Source organism: Ptychodera flava, chromosome 7 (assembly GCF_041260155.1).
Source record: "Ptychodera flava strain L36383 chromosome 7, AS_Pfla_20210202, whole genome shotgun sequence".
Lineage (NCBI taxonomy): Eukaryota > Metazoa > Hemichordata > Enteropneusta > Ptychoderidae > Ptychodera > Ptychodera flava.
The window spans coordinates 6,837,685-6,865,122 of record NC_091934.1 but is presented as its reverse complement, the minus strand read 5'-3'; the positions used below and the strand labels follow the sequence as shown (position 1 = coordinate 6,865,122).

The following is a 27,438-nucleotide window of genomic DNA, read 5'->3' as shown; positions in this document are numbered from 1 at the left end:
ACAAATTCTCATAGTTTCAAATACTAAAAATACGCGAATCGATGTGTTTTCCCCTTGTTGGAAAACACTCTTCGTACTTTTGCTGTCTATTTTTCGTCAAGACTGTAGTGTGTAGGCTTTACGAACAATTTGTATAAATTTGGAATAATCCTCAATTTCATTATACACTCATTAAAGGAACGTTCTGTGTTTTGGACGCGGCATCAACGTACTGTTCTAATTCTTTGTCTGAATGCTTTCCTTTGGCAAGATTCTAAAATAATTTTTGTACATGAAATACCTTCATCACTCGTCTGTATTCACTGACAATGATTTTCGTCTTGGTAAGACTTTTATGCATCCCCATCATTTTCTCCGTAAGAACATTGAAGTCATCCATATGTCCTATGGTGTGAACAGCACCTGGAATTGACAAGTAGTTGAAAATATATCGACAGATTCAAGTACAAATGTGACAAATACGTCACCAGAAAAAAATCTTGTTGTCATTCCTAGTTAGTCAAACTTAAGTATCGGCTACATAATGATAGATCTGACAGGAAATTTGCCATGGAGTAAGTTTAAAACATAACAACTTAATCATTAAATTATGAAGATGAAGAGCCTACTTCACATGAAGTGTAATACTAATGACTCTTCATGGACAATCAACAAAGGTCATGACCCCCGCATAGGGTTCCATAGTGATAGTTTGGAGTTTGTAGTCTGTAAAAAGTTAACATTTCGCGGAAGAATATGCAAAATGCTGATGAAAGAGTTACAGACGCAAATTTGCAGAATTCTGTGATTGTGTATTCGGCTGTTACAGAGTGTAAGATGAAAGTGATAGACTTATTGTGATGAAACTACGATGGGATATCGGCCATTTTAAATTCAAATGTTTGGTGACACAAATGTAATTTAGTTCTATAGTACCAAAATTTGCAAGGTGACCCCAAAATTTTTATTTTTAATTTTGAAAGAGAATGGTTTAAAGCCTCTGTGAGGATCGTTTTAACAAAGTTTTAAGACATTCAATTTCAAGGCGTATACCACCTTGAAGTCATATTGCACAACAAATCCTGCCAGTAAATGAGCCCCCTACAATAAACTTTACAGAAAGTTTCAATCATACAGATAAAATTTGTCAAAGATATCAAATAAACTTGTACACGGATAACTATCAGTGCCGCTAGGTTCCATCCCTCCTCTTCTTTTTTCTTCGACCATCTTCACCCCGGTCTTATCATCCACTCGGGGTCGGCTGGCAATGACCTTCTCGTTTCCTTGGCAATCTTCATTACAGGGCAATGCCTCAATGTAACAACCAGACAAAGCAGTGGTTGCAGCCTTCACGCGGGAATGCAGAACGTCAATGTGCCATGCTATATCACGCATCATTGGGAATTCAGCAGAGCCCTACGGGAATTTAGCCACATTAGGGGTTAAAGTTTATTGTCACAGTTTGATAATTTGTTATCGGATGTGGATTGTAATCATAAAAGAAAGTTACAGCATGCTGCCTTGAGTGTGATTAATTCATCATGGGACAAAATCAAGTTCAATGCCTGTCACACCTCCAATGTAGTCTCGTGAAAGAACAAATTAACTTATCTCAAATGTTTCAGATTCCGAAGAATATTTCTTAACCTTTTCATCTCCAATTTACTCAGTTTGCAAGCAGTTCCACCATCACCATGGAAAACAATGGGTTTGGGTCAAACCATGGTGGTGAAAGGGTTAACTTTATGACCCAAGTGTCACATTTTGTTCTTAGTATGTATTTTTTTTACTTTTTAGTAAGATCTTGGTGATAAGGATTTTTGAACACTAATATTTATCTACTACCAGTGACTGGCTAAGTGTGCCCTTTACGATAGCGCCATCAAATCATGCATGCTTCCATTTTACAAAAACGTACTGCAGAATAATTATATGTCACGTACCTTTGCCACTTGTAGATGTTCATCAATTCTGTCTTCCAGCTTGATGATGATCCTAATCATTCCCTTCATTTTATCCTTAAGAAAGTTGAAGTTGTTCATGTAACCAACTGCATGAACACTGGCTGAACTCTTCTTTGCGTTGTGCTCAGGTTCCAATGCTTCTGAGGAGTAAAGAATTAATTAACGAAGCGAAGTTGATTACCTTGAAAAAGGTTAATAGCTTTCAGAAGTTGAGTCATTAAATAGAAAATAAAAATCGCAAGGCTGTGGTAAGCAACGTGATAGAAATGCTATTTTTAACAACGTGACAGTTCTAACTATCTAAACTGTAGGGCAAGTTCGCTTTTTATTATTTTCGATTCACAATCAACTACTTGCCGTGAGTGCTTTAGAATTTAAACAAACAGAACAACAAAAGTATAGAATTTGGCAACGCCTTTTTGCTTTAGGGCCATGTGCCTTCTTTGATATTTCGTCAATGATTTACAAGCAAGCATCATGGGAAGATACAACAAACATGCAAAACAAACCATGGCTGTTGCTGGACAAACCATGAACTGACTGCAACCATTTCAGCAATTTAAAAAAGTAATAAACACTGAACATAAAGGAAAACCACCTGTTACCTTGCATGTTGTGAACAACATTGCAATCAACATTATTATTACATTATTATCATTAAAAGACATACTGTTGTTTCTGACGGGGCCAGTTCTTCCACCTCGGGCATTCTTCTTTTTGAATGAACCGCGTGACTTGCTGTCGTCCCGAAGGATTTGTGCCTGACCTTCCTGTTATTCCAGACTGGCTTTAAAAATTGCCTTTGACTTGGCATTTTCCTTTGTCAGCTTTGTCTGCAGGCGAAGAAATACAAATAACTGTAAGGTGCAAAACAAAAGATTTCCAATTTTTATCAAATTATGAAACGTTACGAAAAATGAACACTGTATGAAATCGGGCGTTTACGATTTTATAAGCTAACGTAAACGCGCCTTATCCACTTCCTGTCCCGTCGATTAAGCCAGCTTATATTTCCTAGGGGTGTGACCGGCAGAAACTTACACATCCTAAATCTCACACTTAAGCTGTTACAGGCCGTGTACGTCGAATCTACAAATACGTCCAAATGCAGCTTTCAGCAGGGTGATTCGTTGCAATTTTCAACTATAGTGCTAACATAGTGATCTACGTTGTCTTTAACATGCACTTTTGTGGTTTACGGAGCTAAAACTGGATAGAAAATATGGTTTCGAGCAGGGTTACTCAACTATGTCGAAGTTGCTAGCGAGTGGCGTCAGTGGACAGACGGGGCAATTGTCACCACTGTCCGTTGTGATTACATAAGCAACGCGCTCGGGTAACACACAGGAAGTATGAATCGCTTCGGTTGCGTGCCTTACTAATACTATGACCACTCTCTTTTAGTTCTGGTATATAAAGGAACATTAATAGTGGAGCAGCCTCGGTCAATTTTAGCACAGAATGTCTCCCGTCCCAGTAAATATGTAGTCTTCCCAGTATCTAAAGTCTGACGGTAGCCAGCTTCACTTGGACACCCGGACCATTTCGACAGGAGTTATTCGACGTCTAGTTTTGCCGCGGCCACATTGATTCCCCTTTTAATCACTTCCAACAAGGGAAATTCTCATTTCACTCCTTTTCTTCATGTTAACGCACGTTTTAAGGCGAAGCTAATCTAGGTACTACATGTAGTACGTTCAAGAACGTGTTAACTCTCACTCCGAGGCACGGTAGCATGGCATTCATTAGTGTCTACCAGCACGCATTATCGCCTAGCGCCTTCTTTACCTCATAACTATACATGTGAATTATTTCAACCCACTCTGATTTGATTTGTAATTAGCCATGGATTGACTGCTCACACAAACAGCTTGGCGGTCAGAATGATCAGGATCGAAGTGGCAATAATTCTGGCTGGACGTTGATCAGTAATTGGACGATGTCGTTACCTACTGAGGTCCTTAGGTGCGCACGTGCTACTTTTGATTTGAGCCTAAAATAAGTTTCCCGAAACTTACATTCAAAATCGCTGGCTGGTCAATATCGACGCACAAAAAACTATAAAATTAGAAGAAAGTTCACTAGTAATTTTTGAAATGCGAAAAAAAGTTTAGTGTAAGTTAGGGTCGTGTTATAGAAAAAAAAGGCATATTACGCAAACTTTCGAAAACAATTGTTCCTGTTTTTGAAGGTCAGTGAACCGCTAAATACCGTGGTTTCAGTAAGTTGCGACGGAACGATGTTCCGATGTTTTACAGGACGAACAGATAAAAAGTTGTGAGTGACAGTAAGCCGGTACGACTGACGTTTCGAACGATCAAGGGACCGTGTTTCCATGAGTGAAGTGAATTATCCCCCTGAAAATCTCCTTGAATGAATAGAATAGCTGCCAAGAATACATATACTATAGGAAATGTCGCTAATTATATATCAATTTATCAATTTGACAATCATATGTACAACGACAGTCCCTAAACACATAACTACATGAACAATTAACGCAAAGCGTTTCTTCGCAAACGCCGATCACGCCTGTTCTGAATGTGAAATACAATAGAGCATGGAGGTGTATCTGGTACTTATGTGTAAATGTAGTTCTAACCTCTTGACACCTCATGTTTCGCGATGGAATCTGCAATTGCATGATATGAATTTTCTTGCCACTGTGAGCAAACCAGCACTATCATGTTTATATCGCTGGGAACTATGATATACTTACAAAATACCGCAACCTCAAAGACAGATGCAATGAGCAATTATCATAAAACACATGAGGACTTTCGTCAATTTATAATGGCGCTTCAGTGAAAACTGGGAAATTCCTGAAAAAGTCCACTGACTGGAAACGCCATGATACTGGCCACGGTCCCTCCTGGCACGTATTTTAACATTTATTTCCGGGTTAAATTTCTAGATGTTTCGGCATAAAGTCGTAAATTCCGACCGCAAGCCGTTTCGTGTCGGCCTCTCTGTTTTCTAACGTAAGTCGTTTCGGCACGAAAGCCTAAGATTAAAGTTGTAACAAAGTAAAGCTCTAAAATGTATAGTGTCAACATTAGCATGTTCTATCTTACAGGGAACATGGTAAAACACAGTAATATCTTCACATCATTTTCAATTCTGTGACACAAGTTTATCGATAGCACTAGCCGCTGATAAATCAAAAGCTTGAAGGCGGATCCGTTGGAGAAAAAACAAAATGCACGTAAAAGTAAAGATAAGAAGGCAAAGGTCAATCAAGCTTACGAATACGACTAGTCAGTCAATGACTGATAAGTTTGCCCCCCCCCCCAAAAAAAAAAAAACAACAAGAAAAACAAAACAAAACAAATAATCGAAACAGGGATGCTGAAACGACTTAGGTCACGATGCCGATGTGACTTGCGGCCGGAAATTGAGATCGTAACGACATGGGCTGAAACGACTGGCTGGAGGCCACCGGTAGGCCACCGGTAGCCAGCGCTACGCAAACCCTTTTATTCCACAAGCTATCAGTCTTTTTAACGCAAATTTTTATCGTGGTAATTACAGTTGTCAAAGTGTAGGTCAGGCCCAGATCATTCAGCTATATCATGGCTGTGAGGTAATCGGCCTAATGGCTTCCTCAAATATCCGAGAGAATTTCTGAAAATCGCCGTTTGTGAAACTTCCTTTGACATCTAAACGATGCGATCAGAATTCGTCCGACCTTCGCGACGTCAGAACTACGAGTGAAAGACAAATGATAGAAACATAACTTTTTTCCAAAATGCAGAAAAGCCACTGACATGAACAATTATGCAACAAATCACCGTCCCTCCGTGGGTGGAGGGACGGTGAACAAATGTAGATCGTGTGAAACGGGTACGCTTTTCCCGCAGAGGAAGTCCTTCAAACGGTGTTTTCTTTGTACAAAACGTGTCAATTACCATTGCGCCAGTAAACTCTCTAAACAATCATGAAAAAAATATTTCAGCCGACAAACATTGAAGCCAAGTCAGTTCAATTTAGTACAAAAATGAGATAAAAGTTCACAGGTCATAGCCAATATATTCCCCGGAGAAATAACCCATTTGAGAGGTTGTCGGACAAGTGTGTCGAGGTATCGAGAGAACGTACCGGCTATCAAATACTTCGCAAAACAGTAAAGAATGAGCTACAAAATCACTATAAGTTTTAAGTTGCAGGTAGAATAAGTCAAGCAAGCTTGTCGAAGAGAATGTTGCATCGGACATCAGAGGTATCGAAGATAACATCTGACAAGTGTGTCACGGGTGTCGATCGACTAGATGGCTTTCAATTCTACTGGTGGACTCAGAAGGAAAAAAATCAAAGAAAAATTAGTCAGAGGAAAGCATTAACGAAATCAAGAAAATCAGTGTATGTCTCATTGTACTTGTCCGTGCACAGTCCCTCCACCCAGGGACCGTGGTCCGCGTAAGCTCATTTTTAACCACAGGCTTTGTTTCTGTATATGATTTTACTGTTGGACAAAAAACACCGCAATGCTACGCTAAAATTATAGAATTGATTTCCTTCCCAGAGAACTTGTTTCATATTATGATACGCAGATCGATGGGGAAATAGTTTAATGTTAGGTATTCTTAGAAGTCGGCTGTCCTTTGTTTGATATTATGATTAGCAACTGCACCCTTCGTTCATTTGCATCTAAATGAAGCCGTCTTGGCTTTGGATTTGCACATATGCATGTGAAATGAGATTTCAACCTGTCGTTTTCACGGGTTGAAGCGATGTTGTAATCACCGTCCCTCCACCCACCTGGGTGGAGGGACGGTGTTGTAATTAATGGTTCATTGTGTATGCACAGGGGGCAGATGAAAGTCCCCGGGGTGGGAGGTTTTTTGTGCAACGGTTTACCTTATTTGATTTTATTAATTTGACTGTGATATTTCAAATAAAGCTTTCGAATCCAAACTGTCTGACTGTGTTTCCAACGTCCTTATCTCCTCTTCAACCAGTGCACATACCACTCTAATTGCTGCGCAAACATTGCCAACTTGTATCAGCGTATCAGCGGATTGGCTTATTAAGTCAACACCACATCCGTCCCACATGTGTGGGGCGGCTGTGGTGTTGACTCAATCACTTAATCCGCTGATACCGACAACGGATTAGCAAGTTGGCAATGTTTTCGGAGCAATTACAATGGTGTATACACACGTTGGAGAGGAGATAAGGACTTGTCGGGTAATATATAAAACAGTCAGACGGTGTGGAGTCGAAATCTTTATTTGAAATACCACAGTCAAAATTAATAAAAGTAATTTTATTAATTTGACTGTGGTAAAATTAATAAAAGTAATTTTATTAATTTTGACTGTGGTATTTCAAATAAATATTTCGATGATCAAGAAAGCAGTCAGACAGTTTGGAGTTGAACTTTATTTGAAATATCACAGTCAAAATTAATAAAATAAAATAAGGTAAACCGTTGCACAAAAAACCCTCCCTCCCCACCCCAGGGGACTGATTTCTTTCGCCTATGGTGTATGGTGCGAGTACTATCAGTGTCAAAGAGGTGAAACGATAATGGTGGTGACATTTCGGGCATTCTCCAAAACAGTCGGTTTTCACTGAAAAAAAAACAGCCTTTAATTTTAGGAGCGGTGAAGATCGCCCAGGTCCCCTGCTTCAAGCCATCGTTCACTGAGCACTGTTGATCGCCACGATTTAGCTCCGCACCGAAAACTGACGCATCAGCAATACAGTATTTGCATCAAAGCACGTGTTTGCATGACTTTGCGGTCCCATGGCACGCGCCGATAGCATTTTTGTCAACAAAACATAGCTAAACTTCTGTAAGGCGAAACTAGATTCTAACGCCTCCCCTTGATGATAAACATATAAATGAACAATATCTGATTGGTAAGACAAGAGACGTTACATGACCGCAAAATCTTCACAACAGTCAAAGACTAATTCTCAGAAGCAGTTGTCACTAGTCTCTAACGGTCCCATCCTACGGGTGAGAAGTTACGCAATTTGTGTGATTTGTTAATTTCATGGCCACTCCATTTTGTGGGGTGACGGCGGTTATTCGGGTAAAATTCCATGGCCTGGGATCCCCCAGGCCGAAGAAACTGACCAGACCCATAGTGACAGTTGAAAGAACGCTAAATTTTCAGGTACAGGTAGTCAACGGAGCTGTTCATCGAAAAGGGGCAGGGGAATCGTTTTATTTTTTTAATGGCAGTGGATATTTTAAGGGCAGTGAAACAATATTTTAACTGGATGTGTGGCAGATTTTGTTTGTTAGTTGGGTGGGTAAAATCACATGATTGGCGTTTGGAACGGGTTATTAACGACTGGCGAGAGGAAAATGCTCGTAAACTTGTACAGAACAAGAACATTTACGATATACAGCGGAAACGCAGTCAGATGTGTCTCGCGGTAGCTACATGTAAAGAGTACACCAACAACCGCACACTATCCAAAATACAGTCAAAATGTAATAAAGTTGAGGAGAGCTGATGTACATCGGCTTTCATCTGTTTATATTACCAATAAAATCAATTATGAAGTATGAAGCTTTTTATATTTTGTTCTTCCCCCGAAGTGTATAGAAAATATACCGTATGGCGACATGTCTGAACTTTTCGTATTGTTTTCCCAGGCATAGAATTCCAATTGCAAAGAGTTAGCGAGTATATAGAGATGGAGCGTTTTACAAGATGGTCTATACCAGACTGCCTGATTAAGTAAAAAAATCCTGCGTGAGAGATTTAGAATTGACGGACGTCCGAATTCTACTTGTCCAGTTTATTATGAATCATTGTACGTAAGCGATCAAGACTTCCAAAGAATTCTATAGACAGGCACGTTTTATAACAACTTTATAATCCTATAATCCGCGGACAACTATACATAATATTTAGCAAAATGCTCTCGTTTCGATTTGTTAGGGTTGCCATCGCAAATGTCGCTCATTTTTTATGACAAATATGTGCAGTCAGCAGACGACACTCTCTTGTGAGTTCAACTTTGTTAAAATTGATGTGACTTGCGACGAAAATTGATTAATTGACACATAACTATAGGAGAGCTGCATTACATTTTGTACCGGTGTGTTTTCGAATATTGCCAATACACTCTCATTAACATTCACCAGGGGCATCAACGACATCAAAAATCGGCTCGGACGTGAGTCAAGGTTGTTTAGCGACATTGCTTAGCAACGCAGCTCGAAAACTTTTCTTGGAAACAGGACGGGAGCATAAGTCAGGGCCGGATTGAGCACAGTACCTATGGAAACCGGTGGTTATTTCTTACAAAATATGTGATTCGACTGCGTACTTCTTCTTTTGGCCTTGGACTTTCGCCGCCTTGCCCCAAAGTCAATCAGCAAACAAATCATAAGATAGTTCAGTCACATTAATCTTTACATTTTGATGCATAAATCTTTTGTGATTAATTGTTATTCTGACTACCTAACTCATACACCGGTACCTCCAAGCTCCATCAAATCCCACATCAAGTTGTGGTGAACACCAAGCTCAGTTCCGCATGTGAAATCGCGACCGTGACCCGATGATGATGAATTGCATAAAAAAGTGCTTATATTTCGCTTTTCCCGTCATAGGGGGTGTGCCTACAGGTTGATAGTTATTAGGCTATACCAGGCTAATTCCAAAGCTTGTTCAGAAATTGAAACAGATACGATATCCAACTAAAAACCGTGTTTTATACAACTGATTCGTTATCTTTTCGCCTAGACCTTGTTGTGACATCCTTACTTCTGGAGCAACCTGGTTGAGCGCGGCCGAACTACAATATTTCTTCAATGTCTCAAAACATATTGCACCACGTTGGCGCATTGGACACGTCCTTGTATTTTCGTCAGAAACTAAATACAGTAGGTTTGGATATGACATCGGTTATAAATGATGTAATATTAAAGATTAAAATACTTTTATCGATCGACAAAAAAAAGAAAGAGAGAGAGGGTATGTTGAATCAAAGTCGGGAGAAAAGAACGATACTTTCCACGAATTAATCAACAGTGAGCAACGACCATGAATATTTTATAAACTTTTAAAATTTAGTTATCGACTTTCTTTGACACCCCCGTTTTTTTGGTTCGGAAATACTGTCTTCAGTCGTTTTGGTACCTCGTAGTATGACTGACACACGATTACAGGCCTTACCCAAGTTTTAATTAGGCCTAATTGCTGCTATTTTTTACTATTTTGAAAAAGACCTCGCCAAATATCCGGTTCAGCCAGGTGCAGCCAACGAACAATTCACTTTTAAGGGGTCCTTACTAATGATAAGGTATATAGTGTGCACGGCCAGCAATGTGAACTGACTAATTTTCAGTCGAGAGGGTAATTAATTCATAATTTGCCCTCCCACTAAAACTTTTTCGACCTACCCTGCCGCACTCAAACCCACTCCCCACTTATTTTTGCCCGTTCCCCCTCCCTACTATGAATTTTTGAAGCTGCCCTGTGGCGAAAAAAACTTGCCAATTTCCCCGCCCTGGAAAAAAATCCCCTCAAAATGTTGTCATTCCTTTTCCCCTGCAGACATGAAAAGTTATAAGTACTAGCCTGTGTCCCAATCCCCAGAAACACCATGGCTCAACTTCCCCTGTCCCCGTTTTAAAAGTAGCTTTCTCTCTCCTCGTTTTTCGCCAAGCCCTGTCCCTGACAATCAACCGATATCTGCCCTGCCCTACAAAACAAACACTAAAATTTGCTCCCCTGCCACTTTATAAAAACATGTTCCCTGCCTGAGCAAAATTAAAATTTCCTCTGCCTCAAAAATCGCCTCCGAACAGCTTTTTCGATGTTCCTGTTCTGTGCACGGGTTTGGCACGTCTGTGTGCCTAACACAGAATATTCATGAGGATAATATTGCGTAAATACAGTACAAGCCGCAGTCTGATAGCACGGCAAAACTTGACCCTCTAGCCTGCTGTCCTTGAGTTTGTACATTTATCTGGTGTAAGACGAAGATGGGGCTAAGTTAGCAATATTCTTGTCTAACGAGAGCGAAAAAATAACATTTTCTTCAAGATTAAGTAAAAAATGATAGTTATCATCAAATTCTTCGCAGTTCGTTTCGTGAATATTTGAAAACCTAAGGAGCCGTAAGCCATATTGGTCAAAGGTCAATCAGAAGACCCAGTGTGGTGTTGGCGTGGCGTCGCTTGCACGTACCGCCAACAATGATCAAAATCTCCAGTCGTTCATCTTTTAGCGTTTACTGACATGTCCCGCCCGTGTTTAGGAATGTCTACAGTCTACCCTTGAAATCCTGGACCATCTCGACGACTACGCTGTACGTTTTAATCTAGTACAACTGGAGAGTCGTCCAATCGTGTCGATGTCATGAACTGAGTTACGTTTTAGAGCTACTACCAGAAGCTCAACGGTTCGACAAGCAGCAAGTTTATTCTCCGTTCAATCGGGACGAAACTCGACAACCCATTTTAGCAATTTGGACGGAAGAGGGCAACTCTTTCGCACAAGCGAAAGGTCGACCCCTCGATCGCTGCTGAGTTCTGCATCAGCTGGACGGTGGTCGTGTACATACCAGGTACAGGTATGTATAGTTAACTTGTCCTCTTTGTCTTATGTAACCAGCCCAAGTGTCTTTTCTTACATACGTCTACTCCTTCTCGTATAAACGTGTTCAGCAATGTCTTTATCTTGCAAAAATGTCTACGTTTGTGTTGTTTAAATCATCGATATTGCTGATAAAATTTCAAATAAACAATGAACATCTAATTCCCAGGCAACTTCATGCTAATGTGACCTTTGTGGCGAGGGACTGTACAGAAATTACGGGGGGGGGGGGGTAGGGTTGGGGCAGGAGGTAGGAAGAGAAGGAGCCTGCACGAGAAATAAATGGATTAACCACCATTGTATAATGCCCAGATAATCCTGTTATCTCCTTTCTTATCCTCGCTTTAGCCGGTCCTGCAAGGCCGCCTAGTCACATAACTGTCAAATTTAATGAGTTCGAAATATTTTTATCGTGGATTTGAATCGAATGCGTAGACTAAAAATACTTTGACAGCACATGCGCAGTTAATGATTTTGAACACAAGAGGTTATGTAACTCGTCGGAGGACCAGATTCAGATCAGCCGGACGCATAAAAAATCGAGTACGGAAACATTTGTTCGTCTCTACAGCTTATTTACAAGTCACACTACTTATGCTCTTTTCGGGGGTTTCCGCAAATTTCCGCAAAAAACGTCGACATTGTTTTGAAAGAACGTAACCTTGGGTTGTTGATAGTCATATCAGGTTGACGTTGCGACGCGTTGCGTTTCTGTAATTGAAGTCAGAATTTCAGTCACTTTGCCGACCGGGTTCAGTGATTAGCATAATGTAGCATCGGGAGTCTGTGTTACGTCCATGCTGATAGTAAGTCGCTATGGTATCTATCTTATTTATCGTTTATTAAACATTGCAACTTTGTAGATACTACTACATCCACGTCGTATTGACGATAGGGTATTGTTATCAGTACATAATTTTTCTCCGTGCCGTCGAACCATGGATTGCTAAAAGGTCAAACTAGCTGTGTCCGTAGTCGAACTGGCCACTCTTGCTAATTTGTTTCCAGTGTTTCGTGTCATCTCCTTCAAATTCAGAATACTTAAAAGTTGAAAGTTAAGAAAAATCGTCGATCAGATCGCCCACTTCACTGATTCAGTCATCACATGTCTGTTCGCGGAAGACGCTATACTTGTATTAGCGCATGCGTACTTTCTATCCGACTATACCCGAAGAACATCGAACCGTATCCGAACCGGCATAATCCAATTATGGGATTACCGGGCAGATGCGTCATTGTTTGCTTAGCAAACAAGCGGCATGTCTCATCTCCCTCAAAGGAGACAATAGACGTGCAGGCTCCTTCTCTTCCTACCTCCATGGGTTGGGGTGTTGGTTGGTGTTTCGAAAATGTAGAATAATCACCCTTCAAAAGTGTTTTCAAGAAAAAGATTGCCCCCAACTTTCATTTGTCCTTTGTGTCACAGTCTTATTTGATGTTTTATTAATAACTGACGTAAAATTTCTTATCTGACCTTTGAACTTTCAAAGAATACCCTAAACCTTTAGAAACATGTAATCACTTGGGTGAAAGTCCAATAGCATATTTGTTGTTCACATCTGCTTTCAAACGCTATTCTCACCATCCGGTACTATTCGAAAAACCAAATTTCTTGCACCAACATTCACTAGTAACCAGCTCAGTCTAATTAAGTACATTAATATCAATAATCAAGCATCTATAAATACACAGATGTGGCTAGTTCTGTATTGAAAAATAAGATTTAATGGTTTCCTCATAGATACAATGTGAAGTGAATCACCGTCCCTCCACCCACCGGTCTGGAAACAGCTCCTGTTTCTTTGCTCCGAGCCGCGTTGCTGGTAAATATATATATTACAAAAAATCTCTGAATCTCTGACACCTTAAATGTGACAAGTACGTGAATTCGCATTAAAAATATACTAATTTTATCCAAAATGACCAGAATGCATGGCGATATTCACTACAGCGATTTTGCTGGATAAACTTGTCGAGACCAAAATATATTGTAACATAAGCGTTTTGATATTGAGGTGGGAGCTTCAAGGTTCTTTCACATTTTTATACATAAAAATTCATTTCTTTTCAAAGCTGTCGCGTACTCTTTTGGCCTCCAAAATAGAGCTTGCAAGGAATTGCTGCTAGACAACTGTATGCGACAGTATCCCTTAGTTACACAGCGGAGCTATATCAGCCGCTAGGTTTGAGTAATGTTAGAATGAAAATCGATTCTAGAAAATAAACTTTTAGGAAGACTTACACCTCGCAATTCCCCATTTTCAAAAATAGGTAATATTACTAAGGACATAGAACATACAATGTCTAAGTTGAAAACATTCAGCGCTCTGCATTATACATTAGACTACTCTGTGCACTTTATGTGAAGATTTCAGTGCAGGTATGCACAGTATCCTCAGTGTTTGCATGTTTGGGCAAATATTTAATCACAGCACAATCTTTACCTTGTGCAAAATTGCACATACACCAAAATTACTGTATTTTCACAACTTACTTCAGCTCTGAAGGATGTTGGCTTTTACTGCAGTAGGAAACCATACATTTGTGAAACATATGATGAGTAAATTCAAATTTTAACAGTCATTTTGATTTTGGTAATATTCCTAAGGAACAGAACATGCAACGTCACAGGTGAAAACATTCACCTCTGTCAGTGTTCAATCTGGGATGTCAAAACAGGGGGTCACTGTAAACCCCTACTCCTGTCCCAAGGGGACCATTTTAGAAATTCGGGGGACATCAACACACATGTAAAACCCTTGAATCTTCTGTGGAAAATACTATATTCTGTCAACGTGGATTTAAAGGGACATAAGCTGTAACTTGTTGCAAGTTTTTCAGTGTTCTGCTTCTGTATATCAACTACTTTGTCTGATCCTAAAACCGTTTGTCATGCTGAAATTTCTAGTATTCTTTTTGTCAACACAGCTTGTATGTGTGTAGTGATCATTGTTTATTGTTTACAAATGAATTCTAGTCCAGGCTTGAATGCAATTTTCAACAATACCGTAATTTCGTAGATTATACTCATTTAGGTTGTGTTGATATGCTAAATACTTGGCTTTAAATTACGAATTAGGGATTCAATGCATAAAGTGTAGGAAAACCACAAAACAAAAGTTCTGAAAAAATAGCCAAAAGATACAGCTTATGGAGCTTTAAATAAAGTTTATATCAACTCTTAAACATACTGTTAACTTGTATGTATTTGGAAATTAATGTTCTGGAAAATCAGATATGTCCGACCTAAAATATTGCTGTTCAAAACGATCATAGCTGGCCCTACATGGATGCTTGCCTTGTAGTGTTCAACCTTTGTATGGGTGGTAGACGTTGCAGACGCTTCAATTCGAGGGCATGCCCCATCATCTTTGTCTAAAACAGGGGTGCATCAACTACTGGCATTAAAAATCCAAGTCGCAACTAGCCTATCGCCATTATGCACAGTCTATTTTGTCTTGTTTACATTCATTAGCCTGTCACATGCACACAGCTCTACCCTACATCAGTCCTTTCTACCCAGCTTCTTATGCACCACCTTATACACTCTCACAAACTTATTTCAACTTGAAAGTTCACCCTTTTCCTGCCAGACAGTATTAAGACTATAACTTCCCAATCAGCCAAGTCAGTAAAACGCGGTATTGAGCCAAACATGGCGTTTTTTCACCTGCTTGGCTCGGCCTGTTATAGCATCTTTAGTCAAAAAAAATCAAGCTTACAATATTTATGTTTTCTACAGCCTTCAAATGTATAATATTATGTTAAAATACACCATATGGAATATGTTGTGTTTCATTTATTTTAACCATCTTGACCTGATGGTGAAATATGGACTTGGCAGGAAAAGGGTTAGCGCATAAAATAATGCTTAAAGATACTGCTAGTGGGGCTTTAAAAGGCCGTGAGCTGCAACACTGTGAAATTTGTCCAACCTCAAAGTACCTTCAATTTCTTCAGATATTCATTGCAATCTACAAATTGAACGATATAGTCATTAACTGTGCCTCAACAGCATTTGCTTGTGGCAGAATAGACAAGAAATTGAGCACATCTTTGTTAATTTTAAATTTCCCGCAATTTTCAAAATCTTGCCATAATAAGTGAAAACAAGAATTTTTCCTCTAAGTGGAGTGAATCCCTTTCCCTTCCTTTCAGTGGGTTGCACCATGTTGTATTTGTAAAGATTTAAATGTGTACATCCACCATTTACGCTGTTTATCATGTAGTTGCATGTAGGCGGCCATATTTGGGTGCGGCACCCATTTATTATTTGTCTTACAAGAATCTCCTCATGCAGTCCAACTCTGTGGATAATTACACTAGAGTAAACATCTCTGAGTTATGTAGAAATTTGCTATGAACTGATTTTAATCTAAATATAAAAATCAAAAATAATGTCAAAAGTTGCAACTCATCTGCCTTAAAGTAAACATGAGAATAATTCTGATCTTACCTAAACATGGTATGTCATTTTATTTTGCATCACTTCATTAATGATATCCAACTTTCTAAATTAATGCAATTTCTGTATCAAATGAAATGTGGTCTTATTTTCAACATGAACATTTTGTATTATTGTATAACCATGGATGTAAAAAGAGTCAATCTTTCATCCATGCTTAGTGCAGTGGGAATCCGATGATGTCAAGCCTTTGTAGGCCATGGGAATGCTATTGTCTGATTCAAATGTGAATACCAATTGATAGCCAGATGAATATGATTATTCACATGAAATATGATGATTCATCATCTGTGTTTCAGATATTTTGATTTTCACAGTAAGAGTTTTAACTCTTTTATTTATATCCTTGCAAGTTGCAGGCCCCTTGGAGATGTTTATTAGGCACTGAAAAAGTAGGGAAAGGGTAGTGTCCCAAGGAAAGACAGAGTTACACAAAAAGGCATGCCAACAACAGGAGAATAAGAGAGGTATGTACTACAAAGTCTGCACTGATAATTTTTTAGTCTAAACCAGTGAACTTTGAAGGACAAGGTAACCAAAGCACCAGTGTTGGTGAATTATAGTACATGGTAGAACCATCATGACACAAGTAAAATCAATTTTACTTAGTTGAGCTTTGATATTTGGTTATACATTTGCAGAGCACCTAACAGCTTTAAGCGACAAAATCTGCCTTTTTAGCTCCGCTGTCAGAGACGCGGAGCTTATCCGATAGACTGATTGTTCGTCGTCGTCCGTCCGTCAACAATGGTCTTCTTCTCTGAAACCGCAAGTCAGATTTCTTTGAAATTTGGTATGGAGGTTCATAGGAGTGACCTCACTCAAGATTGTTCAAATTGTGGTGAAATTTGCATAATTGTATTTTTGGGGCAATTTTTCCTGTTTTTGGTCAAGAAATCTTCTTCTCTGAAACTTCACGTCAGATTAATTTGAAACTTGGTATAGAGGTTCCTGGAGGTAACCCCAGTCAAGGTTGTTCAAATTGTGGTGAAATTTGCATAATTGTATTTTTTGGGCAATTTTTCCTGTTTTTGGTAAAAAAGTCATCTTCTCTGAAACCGATCGTCCGATTGCTTTTAAATTTGATGTGCAGTTTACTTAGGGTAACTATAGTCAGATTTGTTCAAATCATGGTGAAATTTGCATATTTGTATTTTCAAGGCAATTTTTGTCGTTTTTGGTTAAAAAAATCTGTAAAAATCTTCTTCTTCAAAACTACCAGTCAGATAGCTTTGATATTTGGTACATAGGTCCCTAGGGATGATCTATTTCAGATTTGTTCAAATTGTGCAGAAATATGCAAATTTGCATTTTTAAGGCAATTTTTGCCATTTTTGGTCAAAAAATGTATTTCTCAAAAAGTACTGGTCTGATAGCTTTGAAATTTGGTATACAGGTTTGTATAGACGAACTAAGTAATATATATTGAATTTCTGATGAAATGTGTAATTTTGTGTTTTGGGGGCAATTTTTGCCATTTTTGGTCAAAAAATGTGTATTTCCAAAACTACTCATCTGATAGCTTTGCAATTTGGTATACAGGTTCCTACCGATGAACTTAATGATATTTATTGAAATTATGATGAAATCTGCAATTTTGTTATTTATGGGTAATTTTTGCCATTTTTGGTCGAAAAATGTGTTTCTCAAAAAGTACTGGTCTGATAGCTTTGAAATTCGATATGCAGGTTCGTACAGATTAACTAAATTTGATATTTTGACATTATGGTAAAATCTGCAATTTTGTATATTTTGGGGCAATTTTTGCCATTTCTGTTAAAAAAATTTGTTTCTCAAAAACTGCAAGTGGATAGCTTTGATATTTGGTATACAGGTTCCAAGGGATTATTGTAATATGTGATATACTGAAATTATGGTGGAAATCTGCAATTTTTATTTTGGGGGACAATTATTGCCATTTTTGGTCAGAAAATTTTATTCTCTAAAAACTACTCGTCAGATAGCTTTAGTGGACGTGTTCTTTGGAATGATCCGATGTAAAAATTCAAATTATGATGAAATCTTCAATTGTATATTTTTGCAGATATTTTAGCATCTTTTTTCTGGCCATTGAAATGAGCTATCAAAGATTTCCACCTTCTTCACCAACATGTGTCAAAAATAGTTATTCTCTACATAAACACAGCGGAGCTATATCGGCCGCTAGGTCGCTTGTTAACCTTCCCTTGAGATACAGATGTAATCGATTGTTATGCAGCTTATTCAATGTCAAATTTGAGATCACAATGAAATGTGTAAACCCTGCAAATTATTTTAGAGAAACATACAGATAAAGTATCGCCCAAAGCTTCGCTTTTTTAGCCTCATTATCGTTTCCGTATCGTTTCCGCATCGCCCAACCCCAAATCCAACATCACTCACTCGGTTGTTTGGTATTGTTTCCGTATCGTTTCACTAGCGCATCGCCTCATTCACGGAACTCAAAGACATCAGATATGAGATATCGGGCATGAAAAGTCGATGTCATTTCGTCAAAAGTCATCGAAAATTGAGAATATAGACAAGATTTCATCTAGTTGAAGGTAAATGATCGGTTAATAATCATGAATTCGAACGTCTTGGACGATGTGGGTACGTGATTTAGAGTGATTGGCGCGGCGTGACATATGTAGGCCTACTCAGATTTATACCGTATGCGCACGGTGCGATAGTTTGCCTAAAATTAATTTTATTTTTGATGGATAATTGGTTGCGGAGTGTAACTCTATAGTATGAATTGCGTAGCAATTATTGAAACACTGGAAGTTCCCGCTATCAGATTGTTATCAATGTGTTGTGACTAAAGGTCACGGACTTCCTCTACATCATAATTTATTCACGTCAATCGGGTTTAAAGGTCACTGTGTAAAGCGTTAGGTGAATTCAAGGTGGCATCACTATATGTGTTAACCTAGTATATGATACACTGCAGTTATTATTTTAGCAATTCTCCTTACTTTGTATGGCCAGTTTTTCTTGTGCGCTTTCAAGGACGTACATGTATTTAAGCTTAAAAATACTAATTTCAGTCATTTAAAATGGTCATCCGCACACAGTACCACACATTTCTGGGTTTCTAGTCAGTGGAAAAGTTGTCCCACGTCATTTTTTGACACTTGTCTCATCGGGCAACCGGTACTGGTGTTTCAGTTGCAGTTGCCCAAACGCGACTTTCACTTGCAACCGTTAATGTCTGTCCCTGGTAGAGTGCTATCTTGTTACAAAAATGTTCGCAAATAAAATGGTATACAAACTTCATATCAAATAAAGCAATTCGTAAAAGAAACGCATTATAATCACATATGTTTCAACTTTGTTCCCATTTTTGTGTGTTGAAGCAACATTTCATGAATGGATAATGTCGGACATATGGGGTCGGACACATGTATTTGATCTTTCATTTTGTATACCTTTACTCTCAAAAACATCGGCAATGCCAGGCGGCGAAATTCCGAAGGCGGCAACTTTGCTGTTGCATTTTGAGTGAATAATATGCCGTGGCCAATTGGGACCATGAAATTGACTTGATACGATGCAGCGGCGATGTTTAGGCTGATACGATGCGGAAGCAATGCAAGGCTGATACAGAGGCGGTAATGAAACGATATAGAAAATAAACAAACTGATGCGACAGCAATGTCGGAAATGATACAGAGGTGATCTGAGGCGAAGTTTTATGCCATACTTTATCTGTATTGTTGAAACAACTTAAGGGGCTCTTAGATTGAGTTCAAAACACAAATGTACATAGCATAACATACAATAATAGCATAGTCAAACTCAGGATGAGCTTTTAACACTTTTAACAGCTTTTAACTGGCCAAAATATTGTTGAAGGAATCCATGAAGTGTATTTTATGAACCTTGCCTGGGAACACAACTTTGAAACAATATCACAAGACAAACTCATGTCCAAGAGTTGCAAATTTAATATTGAAAGATGAAACAAGCTTACAATGTATGCTCTGATAACATGTTCCAGATTACACGATGTGCTAAAAAACCATAGTTTTATCTTTTATTAACATTATACGAAACTGTTTTTGGAACAACCAACTGTGTGCAAGAAACTCTTGCCTTATTTCACAAAATGTAACTTAATATACATTTTTTCATAAAAACATTTTGCATAGTCAAAACAGCTTCAGTGTTGCACCCGCTGGGAACAAGGATATAGTTTTGAACTAGTATTTACTTAGTGGCTGGACTGACAGTTATTGAACAGTATTCAACAACAGTCAGTCCATGCTTCAAGTATCTCTATTATACTTCAAACTTTTCTGTATGGCTGTCTATATAATTTCTTGAAAATTATATGAAATGTATATAACACGATTGGAACTAATTTGGGATAATTGGATTTTCATATTTTTCAAATTTCTCAAAGATGTTAGGTGCCGTATAGTTGAATGTTGCAATATTACAAAATACTGATAAAAACAAGTGCGTAACGTAAAAAGAAAAGTAGATGAGGTTACATTTGTAGATGAAATCGACATTACTTCATCCAATTATCCCAAATTAGTTCCCATCGTGTTATATGCACTCCAAATAATGCATGATATTGAAAAATCATTTGAAATGGTAATTGACAATGAGTCTCCTTCAAAGCATTTTTTCAAAATTTTTATTTTTAGTAGTCTACAGTTTTCTCTACACATGTGAGCTATGCCTGGCTTGACTAGGGAATCTCTGTTGGTACAAATCAGAATGAATCATGGGATATTTGTAGTATGGGTTGGGTCTTTGCATAGTTAGCACTATTAGATATACAGAGTCAACAATTTTGTCACAATAATTGTACAAATGTACTAATGGGTTCAAATAAAATTTAACAAAGCAAAACTTACTTTAGTTTGAGGGTTATGTAAATTGACAGTTCCATTCTGATGTGCTCAAAGGTCTTTGGACAAGGGTGCCAATGTTAAAATGATACATGAATTTCCTTATGTTCCTAAGCATAGGTGGAATGGAAGGCAACATAATATGTTCAAATCAGTAATAAGTCATGATACCAGAGTTGTTCTTAAAATATCAAATGTACCATATTGTTAGTTATGACAGTGACTTTATGTATTATGCCATCATTTATCTCACTCTTTGCATGATTTTAAATAACCATCATTTATAATTTCTACCTACAGATTTTAAAGAGGAGAAGTGCAGTGATCAATGCAGATGAGAAGGGTTTCTGGAATGATGTAACTGCAGACCTGATGTCTGATGAGGAGGTCCACCACAGATGGAAGGATAATTGCCTCCAGGCCTTCTTGGCGATCTGACAAACTAACGATTTGATAGGATAGACACACTCAATCAGCGAATGCTTAATGACTCTAATTCAAGACACTACATACTGCAGAGGAAGTATGGCAGAGCCAGTGAGAGACCACCTGATAACAACAGTTCAGTGACAATTGTGTGAGACAGAACAGTGATGCATAGCTTTTCTGAGTAATTATCCATCATCCCTCTGTTGGTCAACAACTGATTTGTTCTCAATTTTAATTGCTTTACTTGAAAAGTAGTACACAGAGCTGGTGTTGTAAGTTCAGTGAAATATAAAGTCATTAGCTGGCACAGGTCAGTTGACACCAAGAAAAGTTTAGTATAACCAAGGCATAACTTACAAATACTTCACAAGTACATCTTTGAAGTACTGCTGAAATTTGTCACTTTGACGTATCTGGATTTGTGCCTCAAGAATTTATCAAGGTGCAGTTACAGTGTTTAAACATGCTGAAACAAATGTGAGCCACACCGTGTTACTGATGGTATTTTTCTATTTCTTGTCCAAAAATTTCTCTGAAATTGCTTGTCAGATTGCTTTGAAATTTTAAATGCAGGTCTCTTAGGATAATATAATTGAAGCAGTAATCAGTTTGTCCTGAGATATGCAATATTGTGTTTTTCAGAGCAATTTTTCCTAGTTTTTGAGATTTTGATTAACTGAACAAAGCTACGATTTAACAGTGCACATACATGTATGTGATAAGTAAGAGTTAATTAAACATACACTACAAAAAAATTCACCCCAGTGACAGTTCCTGCACAGGCCCTGATACAAACTGTGATACAGGTCTGTGTCAGCAAACACAGAAGGAGTTCTATCAGGGGCTGATGCACATGTCTGTATCAAGTACTGTAAACACATGGCTGTATTTCTACCAATTACAGCACCTGTACACAGTGCTGTGAACACTGATCTCTAACAGGGTCTGAAATTTTTCAGTGTTCAAACAATAACATTTCTTTCTGCTTCTATCATCAAATTTGCCAATTTTTACAACAAATTTACACCCTGAAATCCATACAGATTTTCAGGCCCTGCAGCTGACACACCACTGTACGCACACCGGTGGTTCAGTGCTGCAATTATAGGTCTTGATACAGTCAGAATTTACAGCATTGTATACAATCCTGTACCACCATGAATCAGAATTTACACAACCCTAAAATCTGACAGGTTTTTACTGGTCTTGCAAAAAGGTTATTTATCTGGGCCTGTTACAGGTAATGATTATCCTCTGTTACAGGCATGTGTCTGCCTTTTCTTGCTGTGTAGATAGCTTGAGTGCTTCATATTCAATCAAGAAACTCTTGAAATGATTTTTTATTCCTATATTTAAAGGTACACATAGTTGATCTTGTAATTTGGTGAATTACACAGTCATTAGCTGACACATCTCAATTGACACAAATTAAAATGTACAAACTTAGGAATACTACACATGTATATCTTTAAACGTATGCCAAATTTACAGCATACTGTAAAGAGCATTAATTTTCACCAGGATTTAATTTCACTATTTGCTTTGCTGTTTGGGACACATGATTCACTGGTTTTATTTTCACAGATCAGGCCGTGAAACAATGAATTCTATTATAATTTAAAATTGTCATAGGGTTTAATTAAGCAGATTTTTAGTTGCTTGTTGTATTTTGGGTTATTTTCCTGTTTTTGTTTAAAATAATTTCTCTGAAACAGGTCAACAGATTGCTTCAAAATTTTGTATACAGGTCAATAAGGATGATAATGGTAAGATATCAAATTGTTCTGATGAACCATATTTCTCCCTGTTAGGCTCAGGCATATTTAAAAGTGACTGCATTAATTGATATTAGAGTTATCAAGGCTATGGAAATTCTTTTTTTACAGTATTGAAGATAACTTTGAATGTGTCTCAGGAAAATTGTTCTGAATGTTTTTTGTCTGTATTTTTTAATCAGTGTAGTTTACATAATGCTTTATATTGCCTTTTATTTATTTTACTAACATTTACACATTCCTTTGGAATAAAGAAGAATCATTTACAGTGATCTTGGATTTGTGTATCTAAATTGCAGTATAGTTTTCAGATGCAATCTGTACTCTATTTTGCTGTAGAAAGCATCATTACATTGGTTTCTTCACTTGTAAAAAGAGTACTCATTGTGTATACACACACACACACACACACACACACACACACACACACATATATATATATATATATATATATATATATATATATATATATATATATAGTGTATGTGATGCCTGTATGAGTAGAAATACATGAGTCAAAAGCTACAAAGCATTACTGTTATTTGAGGACCCACCCCACACCCCAGTTCCCCGAAGCCAGTGTGGATAATTATGTAAAAATTGGTGAATAATAAGTATGGATATATGCGGCAACTGACCCTCCCATTATTTGTAATCAATCAATCAAGCCAAAAGTACTGGTCCCTTGATTCTCTATAAATTAGAGAATCCAGTAGTATCCTGAAATACATATATAATGGATAACACGTGAATCCAGCAGAATCCTGCAATGGATTAAGCAAGGATTCTGTTCAGTATCCGACAGAAACCATTGACCACCAGAATCCACTGGCATACATAATGTATATTGTAGTATTCTGGTGGATTCTTGAAGTATCCAGAACAATATACAGAAGAATCCTCAATGGATTTTTCACTTTTGGCACAGTGTACCGGCTAGATAAGTAGTTGACACCAGTTAGTGTTTGACAAGCCTGCAGCTACTGTTCCCAGGCCCTGGGACGGCTAACCAACCAGATCAACACAAACCAAACCCATGGTAAAATATAAAGTAAACAAAATTGTGTCACAGATCATGAGTTTGGTTCTATTACCCTCTCACCGTCCCCTCTAAAGATGCCCAAATTAACGCAATTCAACTATAGACAGTAGAGGGAGCCCACTCTACTGTTTATGATAACAAGAACATCTATCATGTGATAAAGATTTCAGGAGCCATCGACGTCGTGACCATTTCATAGTAGTTTCGTTTGTCGGACCACGCGGATGTTCACTTTCCTGTCTCAAGGCTGAAATTTATGCATGTGCGTCAATGGACAAACGTATTCACTTTATTGCCAAATTGGGCGTTAAAAAACCAGCGTACTCAGTTTGTACTGACCCAATATTACTGTTGAACGCTACATATGATTGTATCACAAAATACGATTGAAATTCAAAATCGTCGAAGTAAATAAGAAAATAACGCCACCGATATAAAATAGAGAGGTCAATCACGAAATTTTACAAGAGACATCTTTAATATGTGCATGGCGGTAGAAGAGACTGCTTCAAAGGATGGTCACCCATTAATTAGAGTATTATTTTGAGGTCCCGACATCGACTAATTCTTCATCAGGTATTTCTATGTCGTAAATCACAAATTAAAACATATTGAATATGGGAATCATGTAAAAAATCAACAAGGTCGCAGTTACAAGCTACCTGTGAAAGGTCGCAATCGACTACTATCGATGGACGAAGCGTGTCGCCCCTGAACAGAAATAATTATATTACTTTTGTGAAAGGCATGTAAAAAATTAAGAGAAATAGCTTCAGGTCATAAGGACCTGCACCAAGCCAAAGCTTCAGGTCCTTACAGAAAACTGCCGGTCCTCAATAAATGCCGTTGTTAACGACCATTAAAGTTAACTTCTCCACCGATACTATGCTTTTGAATGTTGTAATATTTAATTTTTCATATCCTTTTATCAATAGAGTCAGTAAGTATTCACTCCAAAGGACTATTTTTCACATAGATTGCAGAATAGTGTAAATGAATGATCATGAAATATTCATCTACATGATCAGGAATCTGAAAAAGATCACAGCCCTCATCTTCCTCAAGGTCATGCGCACACATTTATCAATGTTTTCCTCACCGGGGGGGGGGGGGAGACAACGGGACTAACAGGAGAATTTTCCTAGCCATGTCAAATCCCCTACTCTCGGACTATAAAATGATGTCAAACACCCAGGGCCGGGGAATACAGGCTCATGCACTAGCTACATGTGGCTGATGATAGCGAGAAATTTTTTCTATTGTAACTTTCTATGGGGAATGGTGTTCTCTACATTGCTGTGTACAATAGCGCTGTTCACGGTTACACGTTTGTTCCTAAATATAGCTGTACGCGCGCGACATCGGACACACAGCTTGAAATGCGGACAAATTTTATCAATGTTGCACACATGGCCGTTTTTGCAGGTTGTACTCTGAGTCCTGAATATGCCTTTTATTATTCATTGTTACACTAGCAGTCGCCTACTAAGATTGTTTTCGTCGATTTTGCATGCGCAATTTCAATTTCTAAAAATGCGGACAAATGTTAATTTTTGCATATTAATAAGAACAGTGACGTAAAGTTATTAAAATGACTCTGAAAAGTTTGACAGACCTCGATACTGCTGAAAACCATCGACACAATCAGTTAATGATACCGTAAAATCTTAAAAGACGTAATTTTTGCGACATTTAGGCCTACAGTCCATGATGACGCTGAGTTTTGCCTGCCTGTCGTAAAACGGTATACATCGAAACAATTTGAAGCCCTACTCTCGGCCTCTGAGAATATACACGACAGACAGTGCAACTCGACAAAACTGTTAATGATAAGGTCGCTCTGTTTTATAAAATGCACACTTGTTATCACGATATGTCGTGGTAAGAGTACGGCCTTGTGAACTTTGGTAAAGACCAAAGTAAAGACCAACAAGCGAGCAAGATGTTCTAGCGGTCCACAAACAAACGCAGCGAAACTTGAACTTGACTGTCGACTGCAGGTAGTGCAATTGGGCTGTCGTGTAACATCTAGTCCTTGTTCAAAACTTGAGGTAAACAAATACCTCCATGTTCAAAACCAAATATGATTAGTCAACAGCACTGTTCTCGTAGTAGGTTTTTGTCTTAAACTCTTCTGTGAACCGTTTATGTTTTTAACGCTTCAATGAAAAATCAAAGCAAAGAAAATAGAGTCAGTTTGATAAAACGAAGGGCTGTATTATGTACATTTGTGTACATGTAAATTCCGAACACTTAAAGTGTGGAACTAGTGAAGTAGAACTGGGTGTTGTTATCATATGACACAGATATGCTAACATTACCAGGGTTACACTCTCTAGACGAGTATTTTTTTATAATATTGTGTCACATTGTTGCACCAAAATCAATCCATTCCATCATTGCTAGAATCTGCATGCACGGACGTAATTCATACTGATCTGAATGTAATCAGTTGCACCGTGCTATGCGCGTCGATCGGAGGGGTTAGACTTTTTGTAAATGTAAAAAGTCGCAAGACAAAAAATTACTATGTTGCGACATTGTCAACTCCCACCACCCCCGGTCTGGTGTACCATAGAGATCAAATTCCCCACTACCAGGACACGAAGTGCGATCAACATCCCCTGTTGCCCCGCACTCCCACGGTGGAAAACATTGATAGGTGCATGACATTCAAGTCTGAATCGCATGATTCAGAGTCAGTCATCATCTGCATCTGTGACAGGTCTTGACGGAGAAATTTTCATCATTTATTCCAAATTTCAGTCGGTCATAAGGACCGACATGTTGCCAAAAACCTTCGGCCCGACGAGAAATCTGTCGGTCTCGGATCGTCGGACCGACGTTAATTTCGCACACTGCTTATAACTGAATGTGTCATTCTAAATCGTGAGGTTCGAGTCTTGTACAAGTAAAGAATACGTGAACTTCAGTCAAACAGTTGAATATCGCGTTTTCTGATATGTTGAATCGAGCATTCGTCGTTCTTCGGTGGCGACTGGCCGTTGAACTACTATAATAACGATGATAGACAACCCAGCAGCACGCTGTTTGTCCGCGTGATTGAGTTTATAAACAGGAAAAAGCAGTTGGTGATTCGAAAAAAGCACTTTCGTGGTTGTTTAAGTTTTTTCAAATTCATGGAAATTATTCTATTATTTTCTATTTTGGTTTCTTTAAATTTATTGCATAAGTGTATAATTACCTTATTCAATATCGTTTTCAAGCTATACTGACATGAATTTGTGCTGTGAAATATCGCATACTTTTCAATCGAGATTTACTTCGACCCTGGACTTCGACTCATTTCATAAGCAGTCCACCAATGACAAATTATGTCTGCTCTATATAACTGTTCGTGATAGAGG

The 27,438-nt window shown here is 38.2% G+C and overlaps 1 protein-coding gene and 1 long non-coding RNA gene across 4 annotated transcripts; one reads left to right on the top strand and one right to left on the bottom strand.

Annotated features, from left to right (window-relative positions):
- Positions 1 to 253: 253 nt before the first annotated feature.
- LOC139137782 (uncharacterized) lies at positions 254 to 2,217 on the bottom strand. Its single transcript, XM_070706050.1, has 3 exons — positions 1,926 to 2,217; positions 1,152 to 1,398; positions 254 to 402 (listed from the first exon to the last, which is right to left on the bottom strand). Exons 1-3 carry the CDS (start codon positions 2,022 to 2,024, stop codon positions 254 to 256), a joined length of 495 nt encoding a protein of 164 aa, XP_070562151.1. The 5' UTR covers positions 2,025 to 2,217.
- Positions 2,218 to 10,945: 8,728 nt separating this feature from the next.
- On the top strand, positions 10,946 to 21,216 carry LOC139136666 (uncharacterized). 3 transcript variants are annotated; one of them, XR_011553221.1, is made up of 4 exons: positions 10,946 to 11,492; positions 13,257 to 13,338; positions 16,334 to 16,447; positions 21,125 to 21,216. It is a non-coding gene; the product is annotated as an uncharacterized lncRNA (long non-coding RNA). The 3 variants fall into 3 exon arrangements; XR_011553220.1 differs by lacking the exon at positions 13,257 to 13,338 and having other exon boundaries at positions 10,967 to 11,492; XR_011553219.1 differs by lacking the exon at positions 13,257 to 13,338 and having other exon boundaries at positions 10,974 to 11,492; positions 16,340 to 16,447.
- Positions 21,217 to 27,438: the final 6,222 nt, after the last annotated feature.